This window comes from Mobula birostris, chromosome 3, assembly GCF_030028105.1.
Source record: "Mobula birostris isolate sMobBir1 chromosome 3, sMobBir1.hap1, whole genome shotgun sequence".
NCBI lineage: Eukaryota > Metazoa > Chordata > Chondrichthyes > Myliobatiformes > Myliobatidae > Mobula > Mobula birostris.
In genome coordinates, this window is record NC_092372.1 from 35142338 (window position 1) to 35170032 (window position 27695).

A 27695-nucleotide genomic window follows, 5' to 3' on the forward strand; every position below is an offset into this window, starting at 1 on the left:
ACATTACCAATTTCCGCTGACGAAATCTTTCTCGAAGCTTCTCCTCTTGCGCCCACCCCCCCGCGCCCCCTCTCTAATTCCATCTCATGAGTCACCCCTTACGGCTGCCAGCTCACCCTAACTTATTAGCTGCAGATTTTTTTCAAATGATCGATGATCGACATCGTCGCTCACCAATCACCTCTGCGAGCTGGCGAATTGTCAGGGACGGTTTCCAAATGAAAACAACTTCGGGGCGGGGAGAACACGAACCATCCAATCAGCGCCTGGGTAGGCGGGGCGGATAGCGTTCCAACGGGCGCAGCAGCATCGAGCAAGTTAGTGAGCACCAGAGCGTGGTTCCAGTTGACGTGTTGGTTTGAAGTAGACGTAAACATTTAACGGTAATAAATGTTGTAGTTTACACCTGAAATACTTAAATTCAGATTAATTCTAACTTGTATTTTGCATGTATCACGAATGAGCTTGATTATTGTCTATTTTCATACAAAATTGGCAGTTTCCTCTTACAAAAATTGTATGTTTTTGATAATGACTTGGAATTAATCACGAATGTGTGCAATTGTGTATTCTTATGGTTTCAGCAAAATCGCTGCTCTCTGGTGGGCTTTCAGAACAACGTTGCTGAAAAATCATGGGTAAAAATTATTATACCATTCTTGGCATCAACTCTGAGGCCAGTGACGATGAAATTAAAAAAGCTTATAGGAAAATGGCCTTGAAGTTTCACCCGGATAAGAACAAGGAGCCTAACGCTGAGGAGAAATTCAAAGAGGTAGCCGAGGCTTACGAAGTGCTAAGCGACCCAAAGAAGAGATCCATTTACGACCAATACGGGGAAGAAGGTGAGTGTCCTTGGAGTGAGCTGGTCCCTTGTCCTTGTTTCTACAGACACTGGTTTTCGGGAGCCGTCGCTGCTTGTCTGTGCAAGCAAAATGATGGTATCGCTTGCAGGTGGAATTTCTGCATGGAATTGTACAGTATGGAATCAAGCCATTCGACCCAACTGGTCCACGCCGACCAGTGGGCGCCCTTCCGTATTAATCCCATCGCCCAGCACTTGGTCCATACCCTCTGTGCCTAAGCGACTCCACGGTTCTTCAGTGCTGTCAGCGACAACGTTGTTAGGTATTGAAGGTTTTTATTTGTGTGACAGTGCCTTCTGAGCGCATTTTGTTCTGATTTTCACTGTAATCCATTCCACATACATGATGCTTCACTTTAATTTTGAATGAGGGGCGTTTCAATGTAACCGATATGTGGCAATGACTCAAAATAACGAAGGTAAAGGTACTGGTTCTTGCCAATTAACTTGAAAAGAGCAAAGCAAGCAGGTCTGTAGAGGGAAATACACTTAGGGTCTTAATTTGTGTTTGGCAGTGATGTGTGCGATATGCAGCCTCCTATATATCGGTAGTGATGCGTGCTATCCAGTGTTCCCTCCATCTGTTTTAATGTAGACATATGATAGTCGATTACCTTGCATCAGTGTGTATATATTAATGGCAGCGTAGGACTTTGGCTAACCCATGTGGAAAAATAATAGGTGGTGCTAATGTTGGTGGTTCTAGGAAGCCAAATGGTATAAATAACACACACCAGAGACGGAGAGGTGAGGAACAAATGTGCTGCTGTTAATTTTGCTTGTAAGTTATCTACCCAGAATGCCCTCATACATTACTTTTAGTACATAACACACAGGGAAGCATGACACCAACCCGTGAGGATCAAAATATACATGAATACATAATGTATCCCTCCCCTTCCCCCATTATTTTAAAGGTTTCTCCCCCTTCCCATATACAGACCAGCTGCTGAACTATTAACATTCAATGGAGTAATCGTCAAATTCAACCAGCAACAATTTTTTTCTCTAAACTAGGGAAAGAGGATAGACCGCTTCTATCCTAAACATAACCCTAAGGATTATTCTGCCCCATGTGCTAGTTAGTCTTCAGTGGCTAGTTATCAATCTGGAGGCCACCTGTTCCTGTGAGGGTACTGACAGCCTGGGAATAATGCCAAAAAGTCATTTTGTGGTGATACATGTATAGATCTTAAATTGGGCACTGCATTGTCGGTAGTGACCACCTCAGAAAGCACAGTGTTGAGGGAGCACTGGCTCTGTCATTTGATCTTAACAGAAGTTTTGCAGTACTTGTCTCAGAATCTTGTACCATTTTTACAGCTGGATCTGGATTGGTCAGTCTGTATTGGCTTTTAGTAGCCTCAGAAGTGAGTAACAGTTGAATAACATGCCTTCTCCAGATGTTGTGATTAGTAGTTTCTTCTGTGTACCACACAGTACCAATTCGTATCAAAAGCAGGTATCCTCTTTGTTCCAGAGATGTAGTTTCAGGCAAGTACTGCCTTTCCTGCTGTGACACTTCTATATTGCGTTTTGGCACATCTCTCTGCTTGGGTTTTATGTTCATGTAGCACAATTTGTTTTGTGTTTGGGGTGTCTAAGCAGGTCAAGCTGGGTCTTTGCATCAGTGCAGTGGCTGGAGCCATTTTGGTGGTGGTGCGAAGTGTGTTGTATGTCAGTAAGAAAGTGCTAAGACACTGTTAGAGGAATACACTTCCCACTGAAGTCTTGAGGGCTTGTTTCATTGTTTGTACGAATCATTCAGTAAGACTGGATGATATGATACTGACTTGATATGCTGAATACCGTTTGCTTCCATAAATGTCTTCTAACAGGAATTGTGGGCCATTGTTGCTTTCAAGCTGTTGAGGAAGTCCAAAATGTTAATAGAAAACCTACAGCACAATACAGGCCTTTTGGCCCACAGAAATTACTAAGCTTACCTATAGCCCTCTATTTTACTAAGCTCTATGTACCTATCTAAAAGTCTCTTAAAAGACCCTATCTTATCCGCCTCCACCACTGTTGCCGGCAGCCCATTCCATGCACTCACCACTCTGAGTTTTAAAAAAACTTACCCCTGACATCTCTGTACCTACTCCCCAGCACCTTAAACCTGTGTCCTCTTGTGGCAACCATTTCAGCCCTGGGAAAAAGCCTCTGACTATCCACATGATCAATGACTCTCATCATCTTCTACACCTCTATCAGGTCACCTCTCATCCTCCATCGCTCCAAGGAGAAAAGGCCAAGTTCACTCAACCTATTCTCATAAGGCATGCTCCCCAATCCAGGCAACATCCTTGTAAATCTTCTCTGCACCCTTCCTATGGCTTCCACATTCTTCCTGTAGTGAGGCGACCAGAACTGAGCACAGTACTCCAAGTGGGGTCTGACCAGGGTCCTATATAGCTGTAACATTACCTCTCGGCTCCTAAATTCAATTCTACGATTGAGGGACCCCAAGATCCCTCTGATCCTCCACACTGCCAAGAGTCTTAAATGAATACTATATTCTGCCATCATATTTGACCTACCAAAATGAACCACTTCACACTTATCTGGGTTGAACTCCATCTGCCACTTTTCAGCCCAGTTTTGCGTCCTATCAATGTCCTGCTGTAATTTCTGACAGCCCTCCACACTATCCACAACACCTTCAACCTTTGTGTCATCAGCAAACTTACTAACCCATCCCTCCACTTCCTCATCCAGGTCATTTATAAAAATCTCGAAGAGTAGGGGTCCCAGAACGGATCCCTGAGGCACACCACTGGTCACCGACTTCCATGTAGAATATGACGTGTCTACAACCACTCTTTGCCTTCTGTGGGCAAGCCAGTTCTGGATCCACAAAGCAATGTCCCCTTGGATCCCATGCCTCCTTACTTTCTCAATAAGCCTTGTATGGGGGTACCTTGTCAAATGCCTTGCTGAAATCCATATATACTACATCTACTGCTCTTCCTTCATCAATGTGTTTAGTCACATCCTCAAAAAATTCAATGAGGCTCATACGGCATGACCTGCCCTTGACAAAGCCATGCTGAATACTCTTAATCATATTATACCTCTCCAAATGTTCATAAATCCTGCCTCTCAGGATCTTCTCCAACAACTTACCAACCACTGAGGTAAGACTCACTGGTCTATAATTTCCTGGGCTATCTCTACTCCCTTTCTTGAATAAAGGAACAACATCTGCAACCCTCCAATCTTCTGGAAACTCTCTCGTCCCCATTGATGATGCAGTGATCATCGCCAGAGGCTCAGCAATCTCCTTCCTCTCCTCCCACAGTAGCCTGGGGTACATCTCATCTGGTCCCTGCAACTTATCCAACTTGATGCTTTCCAAAAGCTCCAGCACATCCTCTTCCTTAATATCTACATGCTCAAACTTTTCAGTCTGCAAGTCATCACTACAATCACCAAGATCCTTTTCCATAGTGAATACTGAAGTAAAGTATTCATTAAGTACCTCCGCTATTTCCTCCGGTTCCATACATACTTTCCCACTGACACACTTGATAGGTCCTATTCTTTTACGTCTTATCCTCTTGCTCTTCACATACTTGTAGAATGTCTTGGGGTTTTCCTTAATCCTGCCCGCCAAGGCCTTCTCATGGCCCTTTCTGGCTCTCCTAATCTCCTTCTTAAGCTCCTTCCTGCTAGCTTTATAATCTTCTAGATCTCTAACATTATCTAGCTCTCTGAACCTTTTGTAAGCATTTCTTTTCTTGTACCCTACCCTGGTTTGCTTCCCTGTCACATTGGAACATTAAAGATGCAATGTAGCTTCTCAATGCTTTTTTCAGATATTGTGCTCTTCATGATGGCAACCTCAGGCCATTTGCTGTGTGCATTCACTACAACCAAGACATATGACCTTCTATAGATCCTGCAATATCTATGTGAATACTCTACCATGGTTCTTCAGGCCATTTCCATGGATGCAAAGGAGCAAGTTGAGGAGTATTTCTCACTCGCTGCCGTGCTTTGGCCTTCTTTTCAATGTTTACATTAAGTCCTGGCCACCAGAAGTAGCTGTGTGCGATTTCTTTCATACGCACCATGCCACAATAGCGTGTAGCTCATCAAACATTTGTTTCTTAATGGTGGAGGAATGGCGTCACGGTGGCCCAAAAGTAAGCAACTTGCTTGGACTGAGCTTCTTCCATTGAGCCTGGTAAGATTTCAATTCTCTGGTTTGTTTTCCTTTCCATTCATGAGTTACCATGTCCACCACATTAAAGTTCAAAGTAAACTTTATTATCAGAGTACACTACGTACAACCCTGAGATTTTTTTTTCCTGCGAGCATACTCAGCAAATCTATAGAATAGTAACTATAACATGTTCAGTGAAAAATCAAGTAGAGCATAGAAGGCAAACTTTGCAAATATAAATAAATAATGAGTGTATGAAATAACAAGATAAAGAGTTCTTAAAGTGAGATCGTTGGTTGTAGGAACATTTCAGGAGATGAGTCAGTACATCTGAACTTGTGCTACAGTTGTTGGAGTTGTAGATACTTGAAATAAAAGATCTCTTTTGGGGATGGCTGTAGAGCCACGTAACAGCTCAGGGAAGTCTGGATAGTCCATCAGTATTCAAATGCTGCTCGAACCTTCTGTGCTTTATATTGTACTGATGTGCAGATAGTAACAGAGCCCAACGTTGCATTCGACTAGCAGCCAAGGAACAAATGCCTGCATGTGGACTAAAAATTGACACCAACATAAATCATCGACCAGAGCAGAACTGATTGAATTTCTTAGTCCAAAGACAATTGCTTCCCATTCAATCTGGGCAAAGGGGCTTTCTGCCTTGCTTAATGTCCTTGATGCGAAAGCAATTGGATGCTCTTCACCCAACGCTATTTGAGATAACTGTCTCCACACCACAGGATGATGTATGGCCAGCTGTATGGGCAATAATGGGTTAAATATGAGTGCTTCAGATTGTGATAAAACTGTTGGCTTTTTAAAAGCCTCTTCACAGCAATCTGTCCACTGCTAGTGTGTTGATTTATTTAAAAGCTTATGAAGTGGCATGCTAGCTATGTTAGGAACAAATTTTGTGCATGTAATGCCCTGGGTAAGATTTTTTTCTGCTATACTGTGAGGTATTTTTATCTTAGCAGTTTTCTGTAAACGCAGTGTGTTCTGCTAGTATGAGTTTTTTTGGCTTTGACTAAAGTTAAGGACCCATGTTGTCCAACTTCGGCATTTCATGTCAGGCAATTGGGGTTGTCTTGGTACATGTCGTAACTTTCTGCCCAGTGGAACATCCAGGAGTGCTGGGTGGGAGCAGATTTCAGAAGGACAGTATTCTGTTTTTTTTTTTTTTTTTTTTTTTTTTTTTTGATGGGTGCTGCGGAGCAGGACACAAAGGAAGATGCCACAGAATGCCTTTCAAAGGAGAGTCCCTGTTGTAAGAAGTGCTTTGTGCAGGTGAATGGCTCCAAGGAGGAAAGGACAATACTCCAGAGAGCCAGTTTGTTCAGGTGGTCTTCGAGGGAAATTCAGACAGTGGCGGGTGCCTTTACACAGACCATGGGGTCAGTGCACGAGTATAATGATACACCTGACTGCTCCAGATATGAGATCCTACGTTTATGTGCACATTGTGCTGGGTTTACTGTAATGGGCCCTTTTCCCTTTCTTTTCCTGTTAGCTGTTTGATAAAGTTGAAAATTGGTAAATATATATCCTTTATAATTTTATGTTGCTGTATGATCTGTCATTTCTTGGTGACCGATAATTGTGTGAGCAGTAATTACACAGTATTTGCTACAATCAATGTTCCTTAATCGGAAAATCCCAGCTGACCTGTTTGGTTGAACCCCAAATCATACTGACCTTAGACTTGTGCTATTTATGGAAGATGGCCTTCTCACCGGTGAGAGGGTTGCACATAGTATGTTAGTAGTTCTAAGAAAGACCTTAATTGACTTGCATTCTGTGATGATAGAGTCTCCACGATTGCCTTAACCATTGATGGTACCTTGTCGATCACATAGCCCAAATATTCAATCAGAGATCGAATGAACTCACACTTTTTCTTCCAGACCCTTGGCCCTTGAGACTTTGCAGTGTGGCATCCAAGTTTTGTAGGTGTTAACACTAATTTTCTCCAGTAATGAGTAAGTTATCAAATAGCATTGCACCCCTGTCAACCTGCTCAGGATCTGGTCCATTGCTTGCTGAAAAAATGGGAGAGCCAAGGTGATGTCAAATGAAAGATTTCAGCTCCTGAATATTTCTTTGTGAATCACTTTGGTCAATGGTTCCTCTGACTTTAGCTCCACATGCATCTGCAAGTATGCTTGACACAAGTCAATTGTGCTAAATGTCTGTCCTCCAGCCAATCCTGCAAAAGAGGTCATCAATGAGGATTTTCCATTCAAGTTTGTTAGTGTTTCCATACCAGGCTATAATGCAGCCAGTGAGTATACTCTCCACCACACATCTGTAGGAGTTTGTCAAAGCTTTAAATGTCATGCCAAATCTTTGCAAGCTTCTACGGAAGTAGAGGCGTTGCTGTGCTTTCTTCGTAATTGCACATAGTTTTTGAGCCCAGGATAGGTCCTCCAAAATGATAACACCGAGGAATTTAAAGTTGCTGACGTTGTCCACCTCTTATCCTCCAATGATGACTGGCTCATGGACCCCAGGTTTCCTTCTCCTGAAGTCAATAATCAACTCCTCGGTCTTGCTGACATTGAGTAAGAGGTTGTTGCTCTGGCACCACTCAACCAGATTTTAAATCTCCTATATGCTGATTTGTCACCACCTTTGATTTGGCCTACTACAGTGGTGTCGTCAGCAAAGTTGAATATGGCATTGGAGCTGTGCTTAACCCTCCCACGATCATAAAGTGAGTAGAGCAGCGGATGAAGCACACAGCCTTGTGGTGCCCCTGAGCAGATGACTGTGGAGGAGATGTTGTTGCCAATCTGAACTGACTGGCAAGTGAGGAAATCTAGATCCAATTACAGAAGGAGGTATTGAGGGCAAGGTGTTGAAGCTTATTGATTAGTCTTGATGGTATTCAATGCAAGTTGTAGTTGATAAAGAGCATCCTAAAATGTATGCACCTTTGCTGTCCAGATATTCCACCCTTAAGAGACAATGAGATGGCATCTGCTGTGAACCTGTTGCTCTGGTAGGCAAATTGGAGCAAATCTAAGTCACTTCTCTGGTGGGAGTTGATTTGTTTCGTTACCAACCACTCAGAACACTTCATCACTTTGGATGTAAGTGTTACTGGACGATGGCCATTGACGGAGGTTGCCACATTCTTAAGGCAGCAGAATTAGTGAAGTCTGCTTGAAGCATGTAAGTACCTCAAACTACTGAAGCAAGAGGTTAAAGCTTTCAGTGAACACTCCAGCCAGTTGATCAGCACAGGTCTTTAGTACTTGGTCAGACTCCCTGCCTGGGCCAGATGCTTTTTGTGGGTTCACCCTCCTAAAGGCAGCTTGCATGTCAGCCTCAGACTGGAATCACAGGATCATCAAGGGCTGCATGAGTTCATGATGCTTCCTCCATGTTTTGATGATCAAAGCAAGCATAGAAGGCATTAAGCTCATCTGGAAGCAAAGCCCTGTTGTCACTTATGTCACTTGATTTTATTCTATAATAGGTGATAGTGTTCAAGCCCTGCCACAACTGTCGAGCATCCTTCATTGATTCACATTTAGTCTGGAACTGCTACTTCACCCATGAGATAGCTTTTCGAAGATCATACCTGGACCTCTTGCAACATTATTGGTCACCAGACTTGAATGCCTCTGATCTGGCCCACAACAGATTGCGAATCTCATTGTTTGTAGGGCTTCTTGCTGGGAAAGACTGAAAGATTTTGTAGGGACACACTCATCTACAACTGTTCTATAAAGTCTGTGACAACCATGGTGTATTCACCCAGATCCACAGCCCAGTCCACCAACTCAAAGCGACCCCATAGACACTCCTGTGACCACCTCTTAGTTGTCCTAATCTCTGGAGTTTTGCTCTTTAGCCTCTGCCTGTATGCAGGTAGGAGAAGGACAGCAAAGAGATCAGAACCATTAAAGACCTATCCCTTTTTAGGACAGGAACCACTGGAGTTGTCCATTTGCTTACACATGTTCTTTCCAATACCTTACTCTGGACCAGTCTTTCCAATTCAGCCTTTACCTTTGGTTTGAGGGCATATGGAACTGTTCTTTGCTTCAGGCATGTGGGTGTTGTGCCAGGCTTAACAGTGATTCCTTAGACTGCCTGATGCTCTGTTGAATACTTCTGCATCTTTCTCCGATACTTGTTGACCAGTGCTCCCACCAATCAAGTGCACTTCATATCAGTTGAGTTTGACCTGCTCCAAGCACGAGTGATCCAGAAGCACTGAATAACGTCTTTTAAGAATGTACAGTGGAAGTTTCTTTCTCTGTTCATGAACATGTACTACTGTCCTCACTTGAGCAACTTCGCCAGTGTAAGTCAATCTTGCCTCTCCTGGGATGAAATGTTGCAATTTCTCCTTGTAAGCTGACGCTGACACCAGTGATGATGCTGTACCGTGTCCACCTGCACCCTCACTGTGGCCCCTTCCAACCGGGGACGGGGGGGAGGGGGGGGGAGACACCTAATGTCTTTGTGTCCTGAAACGGATAAAACGTGCAAATCCTCTTCAACCACAGTGAGAGTCACTCAGTCCTTCCTCAGTATACCCTATCTTGCTCATGTTTCTTTTTGTTTTTCCAAAAGTCATTTTTCTTTGCAGTGCTTTTGGTTGACAGTGCCTTTTTACTTTTACAGGTGCATTCAATATGTCCTTTTTTTGCTACAGCCTCAGCAATCTAAATCCTTGTCTCAGTATTCTTTTGCTGATTGCCCAGTTTTGCTGCAATGGTAACATTAATTACCAATAGGTATCTTATTCTTAAACTCAGGAGAAACTTTATGAACCTGGGAAGATGCGCTTAATAGCTCTGCTTTTTTAGCTGCCATCTCCATGGATGTACTAATCTCAATTGCCGCCTTTAATGTTAGTCTGTCTTCTGTAAGCAAATGTTTCTAAATTGCCTCACTGCACAGACCACATGCAATCTATCAGGTAACGTGTCATTCAGCAACTGGCCAAAATCAATGATCAGACAGTTTCTTCAGCATTGCCACAAACTGTGAAATAAACTTGCCACCTTCTTGATTCCTTTTACGAAATCTAAACCTGTCAGCAATAAGCGAATTTTAAGGAGAATAGTGGTCTTTTAAGACTTTAACTATGTCCTCATGATGCTTATCGCCAATCGTATCAGGTCGTACTAGACTGCATAATAATTAAACATTTTTGCACCCATCATAGTCAGAAAAGTTGGAATACGAATGTCATCTGAAATTTGATTTGACAGAGCAAAATATTCAAACCTTATAGTATATGAACTCCGTTGCGCTGTCATTTCATCATAGGGTCCCATACTTCCAAACATTGTCGCCATTTTCAAACACAATCACATTCCAGAAAAGTTAACTACTCTTATCTGTCTATCTCTTCCCCCCCCCATTTGTTTTATGGAAATATCCCATTTTTGTTCACTCCCCTCAAATTCTTCACTCACCACACCTCCTGTGGCCATCTTATTTTTGGTTACCCACATTACACCACCAGCATTGCACATGGACTTGAGTATGCCCACAGGAAAATTAATCGCACGGTTGTATATGGTACCATATATGTACTTTGATAATAAATTTGCATTGAACTTTGCACTTTTCTAGCCGAAGGGAACAAAACAATAAATATCATGAAAATAAGAAAGTCTGCAGATGCTGGAAATTCAAAGCAGCACTCACAAAATGCTGGAGGAACTCAGCAAGTCAGACAACATCTATGGAAACGAATAAACAGTCATCTTTTCAGGCTGAGGCCCTTCTTTGTTCTCCTTTACCTTTGTGTATAGGAAATGACATTAAACAATCTTGAACATAGTACCCTGAGATTCACTGTCTTGCGGGCATTCACAGTGAATACAAAGAAACACAATAGAATCAATGAAAAACCACACACAACTAAAATGGGCAACCAATGTGCAAAAGACAAGCTGTGAATACAAAAAGAAGGAAAAAATAATAATAGATAAATAAGTTTAAAAGCGAGCAGAGTTGAAAAGGTGTCGATTATTTCTTCTGCGGTTTGAACGAGGCACGACTGCGCAAGCACATGGAGGTCAGCCAGTGAGAACAGTGGGAAGAGTTTAAAAGGAAATCAGACTTACAGAGTGGGCAATGGAGTAGTGGGAGACAGAATAGGAAGGTTTTGGCTCAACGGGGCTTTGGTGATAAAGGGTCGAGGCCAGGTAGGTTATCTGTTTAAAATAAAGACAAAGTATGTGTGTGAGGCCGGTTTGCTGTGCTTGGTGTCAGATGTGGGAGGTCCTGGAGAATCCCGGGTGAGCACATCTGCACCAGGTGCGTCAAGCTGCAGCTCCTTAGAGACCGCATTAGGGAACTGGAGCTGCAGCTCGATGACCTTCATCTGGTCAGGGAGAGTGAGGAGGTAATAGAGAGGAGCTATGGGCAGGTAGTCACCCCGGGATCACAGGAGACAGAGAAGTGGGTACCAGTCAGGAGGTGTAAGCAGGTACTAGAGAGTACGCCAGTGGCTGTTCCCCTTGCATCTCCTGACTGTTACCCGAGGAGCAGATAGGGAGACAGATTCTGGAAAGGAGTAATAATAACAGGATAGTTTAGATTAGATTATGAGGACACTCAGTCTTCATTTATTGTCATTTAGAAATGCATGCATTACAAAATGATACAACGTTCCTCCAGAATGATATCTCAAGAAAACACAGGAAAAACCAAGACTAAAACTGACAAAACCACATAATTATAACATATAGTTACAACAGTGCAAAGCAATACCATAATTTGATAAAGAGCAGACCATGGGCACGGTTTTTAAAAAAAAAGTCTCAAAGTCCCAATAGACTCATCATCTCACGCAGGCGGCAGAAGGGAGAAACTCTCCCCGCCATGAACCTCCAAGCACTGCCAACTTGCCGATGCAGCACCATTGGAAGCACCCGACCGCAGCGGACTCCTGAGTCCGTCTGAAAACTTCGAGTCTCCAACACAGCCTTTCAGAGCACCATTCTCTGCCAAGCGCTTCAACCCCGCCCCAGCCGCTGAGCAGCAAGCAAAGCCGAGGACTCGGGGCCTTCTCCTCCAGAGATTCTGGACCACACAGTAGCAGCAGCAGCAAAGCAGGCATTTCAGAAGTTTCACCAGATGTTCCTCCGTTCTCTCAAGTCGGTCTCCATCAAATCAGGATTGTGCATGGCACCCTACTTGACAAATAAATAACAGACATCACCACCGGAGTGGCCGCTGCGAGCTGTGTCGCGCCGCCATCTTCTCCTCCCGTTGTGGTGGGAGATTTTAATTTCCCAAATATTGATTGGCATCTCCCTAGAATGAGGGGTTCAGATGGGGTAGAGTTTGTTAGGTGTGTTCAGGAAGGTTTCTTGACACAATATGTACATAAGCCTACAAGAGGAGAGGCTGTACTTGACCTGCAGTTGGGAAATGAACCTGGTCAGGTGTCAGGTCTCTCAGTGGGAGAGCATTTTGGAGTTAGTGATCACAATTCTATCTCCTTTACCATAGCATTGGAGAGGGATAGGAACAGACAAGTTCGGAAAGCGTTTAATTGGAGTAAAGGGAAATCGGCTATCAGGCAGAAACTTGGAAGCATAAATTGGAAACAGATGTTCTCAGGGAAACGTACGGAAGAAATGTGGCAAATCTTCAGGGGTTATTTGCGTGGGGTTCTGAGAAGGTACGTTCCAATGAGACATGGAAAAGATGGTAGGGGACAAGATCCGTGGTGTACAAAGGCTGTTGTAAATCTCGTCAAGAAGAAAAGAGCTTACAAAAGGCTCAAAAAAACTAGGTAATGATAGGAATCTAGAGATTATAAGGCTAGCAGGAAGGAGTTTAAGAATGAAATTAGGAGAGCCAGAAGGGGCCATAAGAAGGCCCTGGTGGGCAGGATTAAGGTAAACCCTGAGGCATTCTACAAGTATGTGAAGAGCAAGAGGATAAGACATGAGAGAATAGGACCAATCAAGTGTGACAGTGGAAAAGTGTGTATGGAACCAGAGGAAATAGCGGAGGTACTTAATGAATACTTTGCTTCAGTATTCACTACGGAAAGGGATATTGGCGATTGTAGGGATGACTTGCAGCAGACTGAAAAGCTTGAGCATGTAGATATTAAGAAAGAGGATGTGCTGGAGCTTTTGGAAAGCATCAAGTTAGAGAAGTCACCGGGACCGGACAGGATGTACCCCAGGCTACTGTGGGAAGCAAGGGAGGAGATTGCTGAGCCTCTGGTGAAGATCTTTGCATCATCAATGAGGATGGGAGAGGTTCTGAAGGATTGGAGGGTTGCGGATGTTGTTCCCTTATTCAAGAAAGAGAGTAGGGATAGCCCAGGAAATTATAGACCAGTGAGTCTTACCTCAGTGGTTGGTAAGTTGATGGAGAAGATCCTGAGAGGCAGGATTTATGAACATTTGGAGAGGCATAATATGATTAGGAATAGTCAGCATGGCTTTGTCAAAGGCAGGTCATGCCTTACAAGCCTGATTGAATTTTTTGAGGATGTGACTAAACACATTGATGAAGGTAGAGTAGTAGATGTAGTGTATATGGACCTTAGCAAGGCATTTGATAAGGTACTCCATGCAAGGCTTATTGAGAAAGTAAGGAGGCATGGGATCCAAGGGGACACTGCTTTGTGGATCCAGAACTGGCTTGCCCATAGAAGGCAAAGAGTGGTTGTAGGCGGGTCATATCCTGCAGTGGAGTGCTTCAGGTATCTGTTCTGGGACCCCTACTCGTTGTGATTTTTATAAATGACCTGGATGAGGAAGTGAAGGAATGGGTTAGTAAATTTGCTGATGACACAAAGGTTGGGGGTGTTGTGGAGGGCTGTCAGAGGTTTCAGTGGGACATTGATAGGATGCAAAACTGTGCTGAGAAGTGGCAGATGGAGTTCAACCCAGATAAGTGTGAGGTGGTTCATTTTGGTAGGTCAAATATGATGGCAGAATATAGCATTAATGCCAAGAATCTTAGCAGTGTGGAGGATCAGAGGGATCTTGGGGTCTGAGTGAATAGGACACTCAAAGCTGCTACGCAGTTTGACCCTGTGGTTAAGAAGGCATATGGTGCATTGGCCTTCATCAATCGTGGGATTGAGCTTAAGAGCCGAGAAGTAATGTTGCAGCTAAATAGGACCCTGGTCAGACCCCACTTGGAGTACTGTGCTCAATTCTGGTCACCTCACTACAGGAAGGATGTGGAAACCATAGAAAGGGTGCAGAGGAGATTTACAAGGATGTTGCCTGGATTGGGGAGCATGCTTTATGAGAATAGGTTGAGTGAACTTGGCCTTTTCTCCTTGGCGCAACGGAGGATGAGAGGTGACTTGATAGAGGTATATAAGATGATGAGAGGCATTGATTGTGTGGATAGTTAGGGGCTTTTCCCCAGGGCTGAAATGGCTAGCACGAGAGGGCATAGTTTTAAAGTGCTTGGAAGTAGGTACAGAGGAGATGTCAGGGGTAAGTATTTTATGCAGAGAGTGATGAGTGTGTGGAATGGGCTGCCAGTGGCAGTGGTGGAGGCGGAAACGATAGGGTCTTTTAAGAGACTCCTGGATGGATACATGGTGCTTAGAAAAATAGAGGGCTATGGGTAAAGCCTAGGTAGTTCTAAGGTAGGGACATGTTCGGCACAGCTTTGTGGGCCGAAGGGCCTGTATTGTGCTGTATGTTTTCTATGTTTCTACAAAGAACATGAGTTGTAGAGTCCTTAAAAGTGAATCCATATGTCGTGGAATCATTTCGGTGTTGGGGGTGAGTGAAGTTATCCCCTCTGGTTCAAGAGTTTGATGGTTGAAGGGTAATAACTGTATCTGAACTGCTTGTGTGGGACCTAAGACTCCTGCACCTCCTTCCTGATGGCAAAAGAGCATGGGCTGGATGCTGGGGTTCCTTGGTGATGGATGCTGCTTTCATGTGACAGCATTCCTTGTAAATGTGCTCAGCAGTAAATGTAAGAGTGTTGTTTCTTCAGTCTGAATAATGGTAGTTCTGTTCTTTAAACAAGCTCCCAAGCAATGAATGAATCTTGGTCTAGGACTGACCTTCCTTTTCAGGATCAGGTGGGTTATCACTGCCTTCCATGACGTGAAATGTGTTGTTTGGCAGCAGCAGTACAGTGCAAAAACATAAAGTTACTATGATTTCCAAAATAAATAGTGCAAAGAAAGGAAATATGAGATCGTGCTCATGGATCATTCAAACATCTGATGACAGTGGGAAAGAAGCTCTTCTTGAATCATTGAGTGTCGGTCTTCAGCCCCTGTGCGTCCTCTCTGATGGCATTACTGAGAAGAGGGCCCTTAATGATTGATGTTGTTTTCTTGAGTTACTGTCTCTTGGAGATCTTCTCAATGATGGGAGGCTAGTGCCTATGATGGAGCTGGCTGAGACTACAATCTACTGAAGTCTTTTATTCTTTGCATTTTTCTTGGGGGGGTGGGGAATCATTGAAGCCCTTTTGGGAGTGACTTTTTTTGACTCATCATGAAAATTTGGCGAAAATTGCAACATCCTGTGTTCAAATGGCAATTGATAATTGTTTTTCACTCTACCTTGATAGGTTCTGAAATGGATGGTAAAGCCAACAAAGGACCTGATGGAACAGAAATGGAGCAGGATCACTCATCTGCCTGCCCCCTTGATGGGACAGGCAGATGGGTGATTTGTGAGCTGGTGTGTGCTATCTACCATTTGTACAAAGCTTCTGTATGCTCCTAACAAATGGTTTCTAGCGTGTCAATACCATCCATTTTGAAGTGTCTTGGATCAGGGATTCCATCAGATTGGGGGGCGGGGGAATGTTACGTGTTCACAGGGAGGTGGTGAGAATATCCTCTCTCCCATTTTCTGAGTTAGAGTGTTTAAGTCTGGAATTGGGCACGTGAATTAAGGTCTCAGTGCCCAGGGTGCTGACCTGGGAGATGGTCTGTTTACCCTGCAGTGGAAAAGACAACATTTTAATTATTATTGAATATTTCCACATAGGATATTCTGCAGGTGATGTGTTATTGAACACAGGAATAGGAGCAGGAATATGTCACCAGGTCACCTAAAGCCCATCATTGGCTCATCTGTCCCATGCTTCAACTCCTGTTAGGTGCCAGTTCCATGGAGCCCTCAGTTCGCTGGTCTTCTCTACTGTTAGCATTAAAAGAACATTATCTGGCATGGAATTAATTAAGCAGGAGATTAAATTATCTGGCATGGAATTAATTAAACAGGAGATTAAAATGAAGTATGTTCAGCTGTTATACAGCAAACTGCTAAACAATATTAAATTGCAACCACAATCTTTAGATGCTAGGTTTCAATATTGTGAAGAAGACAGGTGATGAAAAAAACTTAAATATCTTAAAAGTTTGGGCTATCTGGAAAATTTCCTTTTTGTTAATAAATTGTAACATTTACAAAATGTCCTGAAGAAGGGTCTTGGCCTGAAACGTCGACTGTTTATTAATTTCTAGAGATGCTACCTGACCTGCTGAGTTCCTCCAGTATTTTGTATACATTGCTCTGAATTTCCAGCATCTGCAGAATCTCTTGTGTTTAACATTTGCAAATGCCTGATTCACTAGGTAGGAAAAATATATTAGTAAAAAAGGAAATAAATCATTTACTGAAAATGATTTGCTTTGAAAATTGCATTCATTTTTGAAATTATTACAGTAATTTTAAACTCTGATGTGAAGAAGAATGGATACAGCACACTTTTCTTTTCATTCTGTGAGTTTTAGTTGTGATCTATTGGAACCCTTCCAGGGGAAGACTGAACATATCTTTGGACAACCTCCTGTTCCCAAGGAGGCTTTCTTTCCACTTCTATATCTGGAAATGTTTACAGTTTTCCATTTTAGTTTATGTAATGCTTGAATTGTACCCAACAAATCAGAATGTGATGACAATTTAAGGAAAAAATTCCAAATGCCGGAAATTTTAAAAACAAAAATGCTAGAAACAGTTAATATTTCTGGTCTAAGTTCCTGCCTGGCCTGCTGAGAGTTTCCGTTTTCTGTTTTTGAATTCAAATATGATTTCTGGACGTTTCAAAAGTAATGATCATTTGTCATTTGACTTATCCATTAAGGTCCTCATTAGCAAGGGCATACTATTTTTGGATCTGTACACTGTGAAGGATGATCACGTATGACTGGGAGTGTGGACTGTCTGTATGGCTAAAGAAGGGGTTAGAGCCATCAAATATCCCAAATATGGGCCAAAGTGCTTACATGTTTCAGCAATTTTGACAATGTAAAGAACATTTTTATAAAAGCATAACAAGAATAAGATTCAATGCCCTGCCATCATCATAATCCAGATGCCCAAGTTTTACTATACAGTAGTGAGATGGATAGTTTGTAAGGCAGTGCTCCCTTTCCACCATTTGCACAGGGTTTCTGTATGCCTCTGATCTTAAGGGTCTCAATGTCACACTGAATGCATATTCTTCATTTTAGTGATGATTTGCCAGATGTTCTTGGGTGTTAGTTACAATGTTACACTTCTTCAAGAAGGCTTTGAGCACATTTTGGATAATTTTTATTTGTCCATGTGGTAATCTCCTCGTATAACTCAGAAAAGCATGCCTGTTTTGGTAATCTGGTGTTCGGTATGCAAGTGATTTGGTCAGCCCAACATGGTCAACTGAATGTAACTAGGGTGTATTGCTAGGAATGCTGGCCTGGGAGAGAATGGTGAAGGTGATTTACTTATCCTTCCAAAGAATTTGGACAAACTTGCAAAGACAAGGTTGCTTGTATTTTTTGCAGTACTTTAGGAAGCCTAATATAGGTAATCCAAGTCTCAAAAGCACCTACAAGGGCAGAGTTTACTACTGCACAGTATATTATGAGTATTTGAAGTCTTAATCTTCAAATACTATTTTCCTCAATTGATTAAATGTTAATGTGGCACGTTGAAAGCTTTAGTGAATTTAACTATCCATCTGCCTTGACTGAAAGCTATTCCTATTATATAAAAAGTTTTTATTGTCAAGCCTTTATTGCCAGGGGGCAGTTTAGGTAGTAGAGCAAGTTAATAGAAGACTTTAGTTTAGTGGGTGTTGACTGTTAAGGTTTTCCTGTATGCTTTAATGGATGAGTTGATGCTTGGAATTCAACCTTTCAGTATGTTCATATGATAACAACCACTGAGGTTTGGTTGGCCTCACTTTTACAGTGTAATTGCTGCAATCTGAAAATTTTGTTTAAGTCCAGGCTTTTGGTGATGAAGTGCAATTGTACTATGGCTCAGCCAGTTTCTGTTACGGGCACGACCCTTCCCACCATTGAGAACAACTTCAAGAGGCAGAAAAAGGAAATTTGCCAGAGTTTTCATTGATCAGTTGATGTTTTCCATAGCTGACCATGTGATTCTGTTTGATATTTATGTCTGTACAAAAAGAAATTTTTGTATCCAGTGAATGGCCTTGCATTCAATGAGAAACTGCTATTCATCCATGTGCAAGTCCCAGAATATGGCACTGGCTTTAAATGGCAATGGAAACTTCTGGGCTCTTCCTCAGAACTTTCCAAAAAGTTGTGACCCCAAGGTTCCAAACAGTTGTTTTGTTTTTTTAAAGTTAAAGAGGTTTTGAGGATATCTTGAATCTTCTCTTTTCACTTGAGAGTATTTGGAATAGGATCTAATTAGGGTGGCTTATATAAGGAATGGGATTTCACAGAGTAGTTGTAATGTGGTGAAATGGGAGAAATGTAAAGTGGGATTTTTTTTGTATGAGCAATGAGACATTGCTAATACCCTAATTACTATAGATAAAGTATTGGAGCAGCTTGGGGCTCAAGACAGACAAGTCACCAGAACCTGATGGGCTGCACGCTGAGGTTTTAAAGGACATTCCTGCAGAGATAGTGGACCCATTGGTTAATTTTTTTTAATTCACTAAACTTCAGGATGGATACCTGGTACCAGTTTTCTCCAATGAACAACATGAAAAGCTAACTTTAAGAAATCTGTGGAAAACATCACTGTAATAGTGGTGCATTTTGGATATGAGTGATTATTGTTGCAGTATGTTAAGGGGTCAATAATTGATATAAGAAATTGAACTGAGTAGAATATATTCATTAAAACCGGTATTATTTAAAATTCTTAATTGACACATAACAATGACCTCCTTCCTTTCATCAAGAAAGCAATACAGTATTTGTGGTAATAGTCATTTGCCTTTTAATGTCTATCCTGTAAGCTTCTATTCCACCTTTTTAAAAGTTTCAGTCATAATAATAATACAATCTTTTCACACACCCTTCATCTTGTAATACTCAGTTATAGAAAGGGAACAAGGAGAATACAAAGAAATATAGAAGATTCAAGAAGAGGCAAAAAAGGAATATAAAGTGGGAAATTTGAAATGTTCCTTTTGGCAAGAAGAACATTAAACTAGCAAATCTGTGAAATGCAAAGTGATTTACATAAGGCTCGTATGCACATATAAATAAGGAACGCAATGTGCTCTTTCCAAGCGATCTAATACATAGTGGACATGGCTATTGAACAACCAGCCCAGCATCAATGTTAAATGATTTGAAGCAGTTTTAGCAGGTAGGCCAGCACTGGAAAAGGTAAAACTAGATCTTTTGTGGTGAGCTGTTATTTTGTGGCAATCATAAACACAAGATGATGGCTTGCACTTTAGTGACACAGCACGAAAACTATTGAGGCTGCTTACTATCACATCTGAATTTTATAAAATGCAATGAAACTTTTGTGTACTTCGACAAAATTTCTGGTGTATATAGTGAAGATGTCTGATGTAACCTTGATTAAGAGCATGAATTATTACACTAGAAAAATCATAATTGAGAAATAAGTCCTTCAATTTGAAGTAAAACACTTTGAATAGTCCTGCGTTTCTGAATATATTTTGGAATATATGCATATATCTGAATTAAATTCTGGAACATTCTATTGACTGTACAATTGCAGTTTTCAAATATAATGCAACTAAAATTTAACATTAGAATTTTACATTAGTACTATTAAATTTCCCTTGTTGAGGGGAACTTCTTTAATCCATCCTCTTTAAACATTTTACCTATGATAGATATCCTGGAATCTTATCCATTGAGCATTTTCTTAGTTTGGATGATATCATAGAAATATGCATTTAATTAGATTTTCATGATATTGGTAAAATTACAAATGGTTAATCTCTGCTTCCATATTCCATCTTGTAAAGCTTAATGTGAAATATAATCACATCATATGAATAAACTTAATTCATTTTTTTTTTAATTTATAGGTCTAAAGGCTGGAGGAGCCTCCACTGGTGGCCCTGGAAACACGTTCCATTACACTTTTCATGGTGATCCACATGCTACCTTTGCATCCTTCTTTGGTGGGTCAAGTCCCTTTGATATTTTCTTTGGAACTCAAGGACGCTCCACTAGAATGGCTAATGGCTTTGGACATGAAGACATGGACATTGATGATGATGATGATCATGATCCCTTCAATGAATTTAACCATTTTGGTTTTAATGGAATGAATGGATTTAATCGACGGCATCCGGACACTCTCCATACTCGAAGGAAGGTGCAGGATCCTCCAGTAATTCATGAACTTAGAGTATCCCTTGAAGAAATCTATCATGGTTGTACCAAAAGAATGAAGATCACACGTAGACGATTGAACCCAGATGGCCGAACCACAAGGACTGAAGACAAGATTCTGAATGTTGTTATTAAAAGAGGTTGGAAAGAGGGCACAAAGATCACATTTCCAAGGGAAGGTGATGAAACGCCAACCAACATCCCAGCTGATATAGTCTTTATTCTGAAAGATAAACCTCATCTTCGTTTCAAAAGGGATGGATCCAATGTAGTTTATGTAGCCAAGATCACTCTTAGAGAGGTAGGTTAAATAAGTTTCTATTAATTCCTCGGGACCAATTTATTTGTTTTTTTTTTGTTACCTGATATCACTACAGAAGATTAGCTTCAAGATAATATAATGCCTCTTTTTGTGTGCTGTGTATTCTAGTTAGTTTTTAAAAAAGACAAATGTGAAATATAGATGGATAGGCTTCCACATGCCTATAAAGTCAATTTCTGTGCATAGGGGAACTCTCTGGGAACTAGAGAGGTGCCCTATGCAAAATTTCCTTAAATAATTTACAAGTCAGCTGCACTGAAGTAACTTGAAGTACCTTTGCAAATGGTGGTTAAATTTTAGGTTCATGAATTTCACAATTCTATGTAGTTTATACTGTATGTGATCACTTGCTCCTGCTAAGTACAAAAATCTTGGAGTATGTGTAATTTCATTTATCCAACATAAAATGATTTGGTGCTATGCCAGGTGCATTTAGTACTTAATTAAATAGAGTAGATGATGTAAACGTGACATTTTAAATAAGTAACTTCAGGGAAAGTTTAGACAGGATAGTATACCTAGGAATAAATCATAATGAATCAAGAACTTTCTCAGCTCAGTATCAGTGAAAGAACATTTTTTTTCCAAAAGATGTGGCAACAACCATTACTGAAGTATTAATCCAGCACCAACGGAAGTTTACAACAGAAATTGACTTTTGGAAATTGAAGTATAATTAGTATTGTATAGCAGATCTCCCTGGCAGGCTAAAAAAAACAGCACCTTATGTTTTGAAATTGGTGGTAGGATGTCCTGAAAGATACAATAAACAGAACAGGAATATTGGTATAAAAATAAATTTGGGCATGAAACACTGTTTAATGTAGAGAAACAATCCATTTGAATCGGGCCTTAACGCAGGTCATTGTAAACTAGCCACGACTGGGAAATTTATAAACATATGCAATTCTGTAGATGCTGGAGATCCAGAGTAACGCGTACAAAATACTGGAGAAACTCAGCAAGTCAGGCAGCATCTATGGAAATGTATAAACAATTGATGTTTCGGGCTGAAACCCTTCATCCGTCCTGACATGCTAAGTTCCTCCAGCATTGTGTGTGTATATTAATCAGGAAATTTATGTTGGTTTCCTTTTGCAAATGCCCTTTCTTTAAAACTGGTTAATGGGATAAACCCAGCTACCTGCATGCATGCTTGATTAAATACATACATACCTTCTCAATCATCATGTGCATCCTTGCCTTAAAAAAAGGAAGAAGAAAACAAACCCCTTCCAAGTGCTATTTTATATACCCAGGATATTTGAAACTGGACACCAGGCATCTATCCAATGGAAAAAGCAGCTGCAGTTTCTGAACTAACCAATCACAATAGAAGCAACTTTTGACACTCGGAATAAGGAACGCCCCCACAGGAGATATATATAGTCAGTGACCAAATGTCCAGAATAGAGAAGAAATGTGATCTAAGAGACTTTGAATGGAATGATTGTTGGTGCCATACGGGGTGTTTTGAGTATTTCCTAGGATCTTCATGCACAACAGTCTCTCGAGCAGGATCCCACCCTGGGGTCCCCAAACTCTTTAGTTAATGGTAAGGATCATGACATAAAAAAAGAGTCTAGAGTATGATATACATTAACGATCTGGAAGAGGCAACCAAGTGTAGTGTATCTAAGTTTATTGCTGATACTAAATTGAAGGGTAAAGCAAATTGTGGAGAAGATACGGAGAGTCTGCAGAGAGATAGATAGGTTAAGTGTGTGGGCAAGGGTCTGGCAGATGGAGTGCAATGTTGGTAAATGCAAGGTCATCCACTTTGGAAGGAAAAATGAGAGAGATTATTATTTAAGTAGTAAAAATTTGCAGCATGCTGCTGTGCAGAGGGACTTGGGAGTGCTTGTGCATGAATCACTAAAGATTAGTTTGCAGTTGCAGCAGGCTATCAAGAAGGCAAATGAAATGTTGGCCTTTATTGCCAGAAGAATTGAATTTAAGAGCAGGGAGGTTATGCTGCAACTGTACAGGGTACTGGAGTACTGCATGCAGTTCTGGCCTCCTTACTTGAAGGGTATACTGGCTTTAGAGGCGAGGTGCAGAGGAGGTTCGCCAGGTTGATTCCGGAGATGAGGGGGTTAAACTCTGAGGAGAGATTGTGTTGCCTGGAACTGTACTTGCTGGAATTAAGAAGAATGAAAGGAGATCTTACAGAAACATATAAAATTATGAAAGAGATAGATAAGATCGAGGCAGGAAAGTTGTTTCCACTGGTGAGATTAGAACTAGATGACACAGGCTCAGGATTCTGGGGAGTAAATTTAGGATGGAGATGAGGAGGAACTGCTTTTCCCAGCGAGTGGTGAATTGTGGAATTCTCTGCCCAATGAAGCAGTGGAGGCTACCTCAGTAAATATATTTAAGACAAGGTTGGATAGATTTTTGCATAGTAAGGGAATTGAGAGTTATGGGGAAAAGGCAGGTAGATGGAGATGAGTCCATGGCCTGATCAGCCATGATCTTATTGAATGGCCAAGCTCAATGGGCCAGATGGCCTACTCCTGCTCTTATTTCTTATGTTCTTATTATGAGTTTACAGAGAATGGTGCAAAAATACAAAAACATGCAGTGAGCCATAGTTTTGTGGGCAAAAGCACCTTGCGATTGAGAGAGGTCAGAGGAGAATGGCCAGACTGGTTCAAGCTGACAGAACGGCAACAGTAGCTCAAATAACGGAGGTGTGCAGAAGAGCATCTCTGAATGCACAAAATGTCGAAACTTGAAGTGGATGGGCTACAGCAGCAGATCATGAACGTGCACTCAGTGGCTACTTTACTAGGTACAGGAGGTATCTAATAAGGTAGCCATTGGGTGTAGAGTTGAATGAGCCAACTTTCTCTTCCTTCACTGGGTGGTTTTGCAAAGTAAAGCCTGATGTTTGTGATACAAACCTCAGGCAGCTGATTTCTGAGACACTGCCCTCAGACACCCTGAAAGACGAATGGGAAGCTAGACTAACTTTCTGCCCAGTTCGTGAAAGCTCTCATGGTTTCCCTGTATTGGAGAAATTTCAAATTTATTAAAATTGCTTAAATTTTATTGTAAATTTAAATGAATATAAAACCCAATTAACTGCATGAAAATAAGATTTTTTTTAAAAAACTGTGCCTGTTTCCCCATCTAATCTACAGGGCAGGGAATCCTCATGCTCATGCAGTTTCAAATAGATTGCCACTCTAGTGTAAGGTCTGGCAAATGATACAGAAAGCACTCTCTGCGAATAGATATGTTAGTCATTTAATGTGTCAATAATCTAAAGCCAGCACATCCTTGACTTGTAGTGTGTCTACATGATACTGAGATTGACTGACTCGGGCAGCTAAGTGCTAGCAATTTCCTTTGGAGCCACCAAAATTCCGATATATTTATAATCAGGGTATGTGTATGTCACCATATACTATTGAGATTCATTTTCTTGCAGGCATTCATAGTGGAACAAAGAAATACAATTGAATCGATGAAAAACTACACACAAAGACAGACAACTGATGTGCAAATTTAAAAAATCAAATAATAAATAAAACTGAGAGCATGAGTGGCAGAGTCATTGAAGGTGCGTCTATAGGTTGCGGAATCAGTTCATTGTTAAGGTGCGTTAAGTTACCCACTAACTTGGAGCCTGATGGCTGAAGAGTAATAACTGTTCCTGAACCTGGTGGTGTGGGTCTTGCATCGCCTGTACCACCTCCCCAATGGCAGCAGTGAGAAGAGAGCGTGGCCTGGGTGGTGTGGTCCATGATGATGGATGCTGCTCTCGTAAATGTGCTCAGTGGTGGGGTAGAGCTTTTACTGTGACGGGGCCGTATCCCTTGATTCGCCTCATTGCAACATTAAAAATTATCCCAAGAATCTTGCACCATGTATGGTTTATGTCAGCACATGAAGATCAATATGAATATCCTGCCGTGGTCAATTGGGTTCCTTCTGGGTAGCTAGAACAGCTGCAATTAAAACTTCCTTTGCACATTCCCTCCTTCCATTTCTTTAATAGACCTCTGCCTCCTCCATGCTTTCTGCATCATGCACAACATCGGTGACAGATTGACCATCCATCCTCCTCCCAAATCATCTGCTTTGTTGTGCAGCCTACTTAGATTGTCTCCTTTGTGCCAGACTTGAACACTTCTAGGCAATGGGTCTTTAGTAATAGATCTGTAGCTGTAGTTATCTTAAATCTCAATTTCTATCCTGTTTTCCTCTTTCCTTCTCTCCTTACTGTACAGTCCTTCTGAATACCCAAACATGAAGTTCCATAGAGACCAGGTTTAAATTCTCCGATTGCTTTATCATGTTCTTGACATCTATTGCTTATTTATAATAATAATTATTATTATTTCTTCTTTGCACAGTTTGTTGTCTTCTGCGCTCTGGTTTAACACCATAGTTGGGCAGTCTTTCATTGTCTTTGTTATAGTTATTATTCTATAGATTTATTGAGTATGCCCAAAAGAAAATGAATCTTCAGGTTGTATACGGTGACATATATGTACTTTGATTATAAAATTTACCTTGAACTTTGAGATTTGAACTTATATCAAAAAAGTCCAGGCCACTGAATACTATCTCAGTAATTTAATTACTATATATTAGGGGAGTGTATGAGGAAACAGAGGTGGCAAGCATAAGGATTTAAGGTACTAGGGCATGAAATGTGGGTTGTTAGCTCCAGAATATTTCATTTTGGAAATGGTAAATAAAAATGATTTTTATCAGCCAAAGAGTTGGGTTTGGAGTGAAGGCACAAGTTGCTGTGCCTTCTGTACTTTACAATGTGAAAGATTTGGCAACCCAAACTTTGAAATTAGTTCAAATTCCAGCAACACAGTTGGGGAATTTAACTTCAAGTAACTAAGCGAATCTGAAATAAATCCTGGTGTTGATGGAACTCCTCATCTGGGTAAGCATAGCATTGTTGCCTCTCAGCTTCAGTTGTGACATCAGATGCTATGTCTTTGAAGTTTGCAGATTTTCTGTTCTCTGACTACATGGTTTCCTTCCATTAGTGTAACTTAGTGGCAAAAGAATCAAAAGGGTGTTTTGTGTGTTGGGTATAGGGCAAGTGAAAACATAGAACAGTACAATAGAGTATGGACCCTTTGGCCCATGATATAGTGCTCTGCTTTAAACCTATTCCACGATCATTCTGTTCCTTCCCTCCTACATAGTCCATAACCCTCAATTTTAAGAGTCTTTTAAATGTCCCTAATGTATCTGCTTTTCCCACCATCCACAGCAGTGTGTTTCTGGCACCTGCCATTCTCTGTTTTTTTAAAAAATATCCCTGACATCTCCTTAAACTTTCCTCCCCACACCTTCAAAGCACAGCTCTGGTATTAGCCACTCCATCTCTTTGGGGGGGGGGGGGCACGGAGGATGTGCTGTCTGTCCGCTCTATTGACACCTGTTATAATTTATACACTTCTCTCAAGTCTACGTGAATAATTTGAAACTACAAGTTTGTTTCACTGGTATCTTGCCTGGACTCAGTGAACTAAATGGCCGCTTCTTGCATTGTTATAAGTACTGGATTGTAATTCAGAAACCAGTATACATCATGAGCAATACACACAGAGAAACAATTTATATCATGTAGTTTGTGAGGAGCAGGCCATGCCTCACAAGCCTGATTAAGTTTTTCAAGATAGTGACAAAGCAAATTGATGTAAGTAGAGTATCTGTTTAGCCTTCCAATCAGGGTCACGGGAAGCCATGGTTTGCAGGTGGTGGATGGTTTTACAAGCAGATTCTACAATTGGAATTTATGGTTGTAAAACTAAAAACATTGGGCAGGTGAATCTGCTGATCAATGGCCAGTGTTACCTGTCCAGTATGGACAGTGCAACTGAAGAAGGCAATAGGAAACCTCTTCAGTATTCCTCCCTTGTACAGTCATGAACTCAAATCAACTACGGTCTCAGCTCAAAGATGTGAATGGAGCTTTCACCGAAGGAGCCTCGTCCGGTAGAGGATCTCATCCGCCACAGGTGAACCTCGACCACTATCCAGCGACTGTCAGCAGAATAAAAGCAAAGAAGATCAGACTAGCAACCTGGAATGTAAGAACCCTTAACCAACCTGGTAAACTAGACAACATCAAACAGGAAATGGAAAGATTAAAAATCAACATCTTGGGAATGTGTGAGATGAGGTGGAAAGGAGCTGGTAAAACAAGGTCAGAGTGATATACCATCATTTACTCAGGAGGAGAAATACATGAAAAAGGTGTTGGAATTATGTCAGCTGAAGAACATGCAAAATCAATAAAAGGCTGTTGGACAATATCAGATCGAATGTTATGTGTGAAACTACATGCATAACCTTTTGACATTAACATCGTTCAAGTTTATGCCCCAACAGCAGACAGCAGTGAAGAAAGCATCGATGAATTTTATGACAAACTAGAAACAGCATTAAGACAATGTAAAAGCTCAGATTTCAAGGTGACTTCAACGCAAAAGTAGGCAAGACCAGGGACGAGGACAATATTGGGCATTACGGCATAGGTGAGAGAAATGAGAGAGGTGAGCAACTAGCTACATGGGTGACAGAAAAAGATTATATAATTGGTAATACCGTCTTCAAGCAATACCTGAGAAAACTATGGACATGGAAGAGCCCAGGGGATAACACCAGAAACCAGACTGATTACGTGCTCATAAGGAGAAGGTATAGAAATGCTTTGAAATCATGCAAAACATATCCGGGTGCAGACTGCTACAGTGATCACATACCAATAATCAGCATGATGTACCTGAGA

The 27695-nt window shown here is 41.3% G+C and overlaps 2 protein-coding genes across 2 annotated transcripts in view; both read left to right on the forward strand.

Moving 5' to 3' along the window:
* Positions 1–301: 301 nt before the first annotated feature.
* Positions 302–27695, forward strand: part of dnajb5 (DnaJ heat shock protein family (Hsp40) member B5) — a 50284-nt gene continuing 22890 nt past the window's right edge. Inside the window, exons 1-3 of the mRNA XM_072252455.1 lie at positions 302–383; positions 585–845; positions 20289–20899. Of these exons, the coding sequence (XP_072108556.1) occupies positions 635–845; positions 20289–20899 (822 nt within the window). The 5' untranslated portion in view covers positions 302–383; positions 585–634. The remainder of the gene's footprint in view (positions 384–584; positions 846–20288; positions 20900–27695) is intronic.
* akr1a1a (aldo-keto reductase family 1, member A1a (aldehyde reductase)) overlaps positions 20830–27695 on the forward strand; it is a 96470-nt gene continuing 89604 nt past the window's right edge. Inside the window, exon 1 of the mRNA XM_072252460.1 lies at positions 20830–20899. The gene's annotated coding sequence lies outside the window, so the exon portion shown is untranslated. The remainder of the gene's footprint in view (positions 20900–27695) is intronic.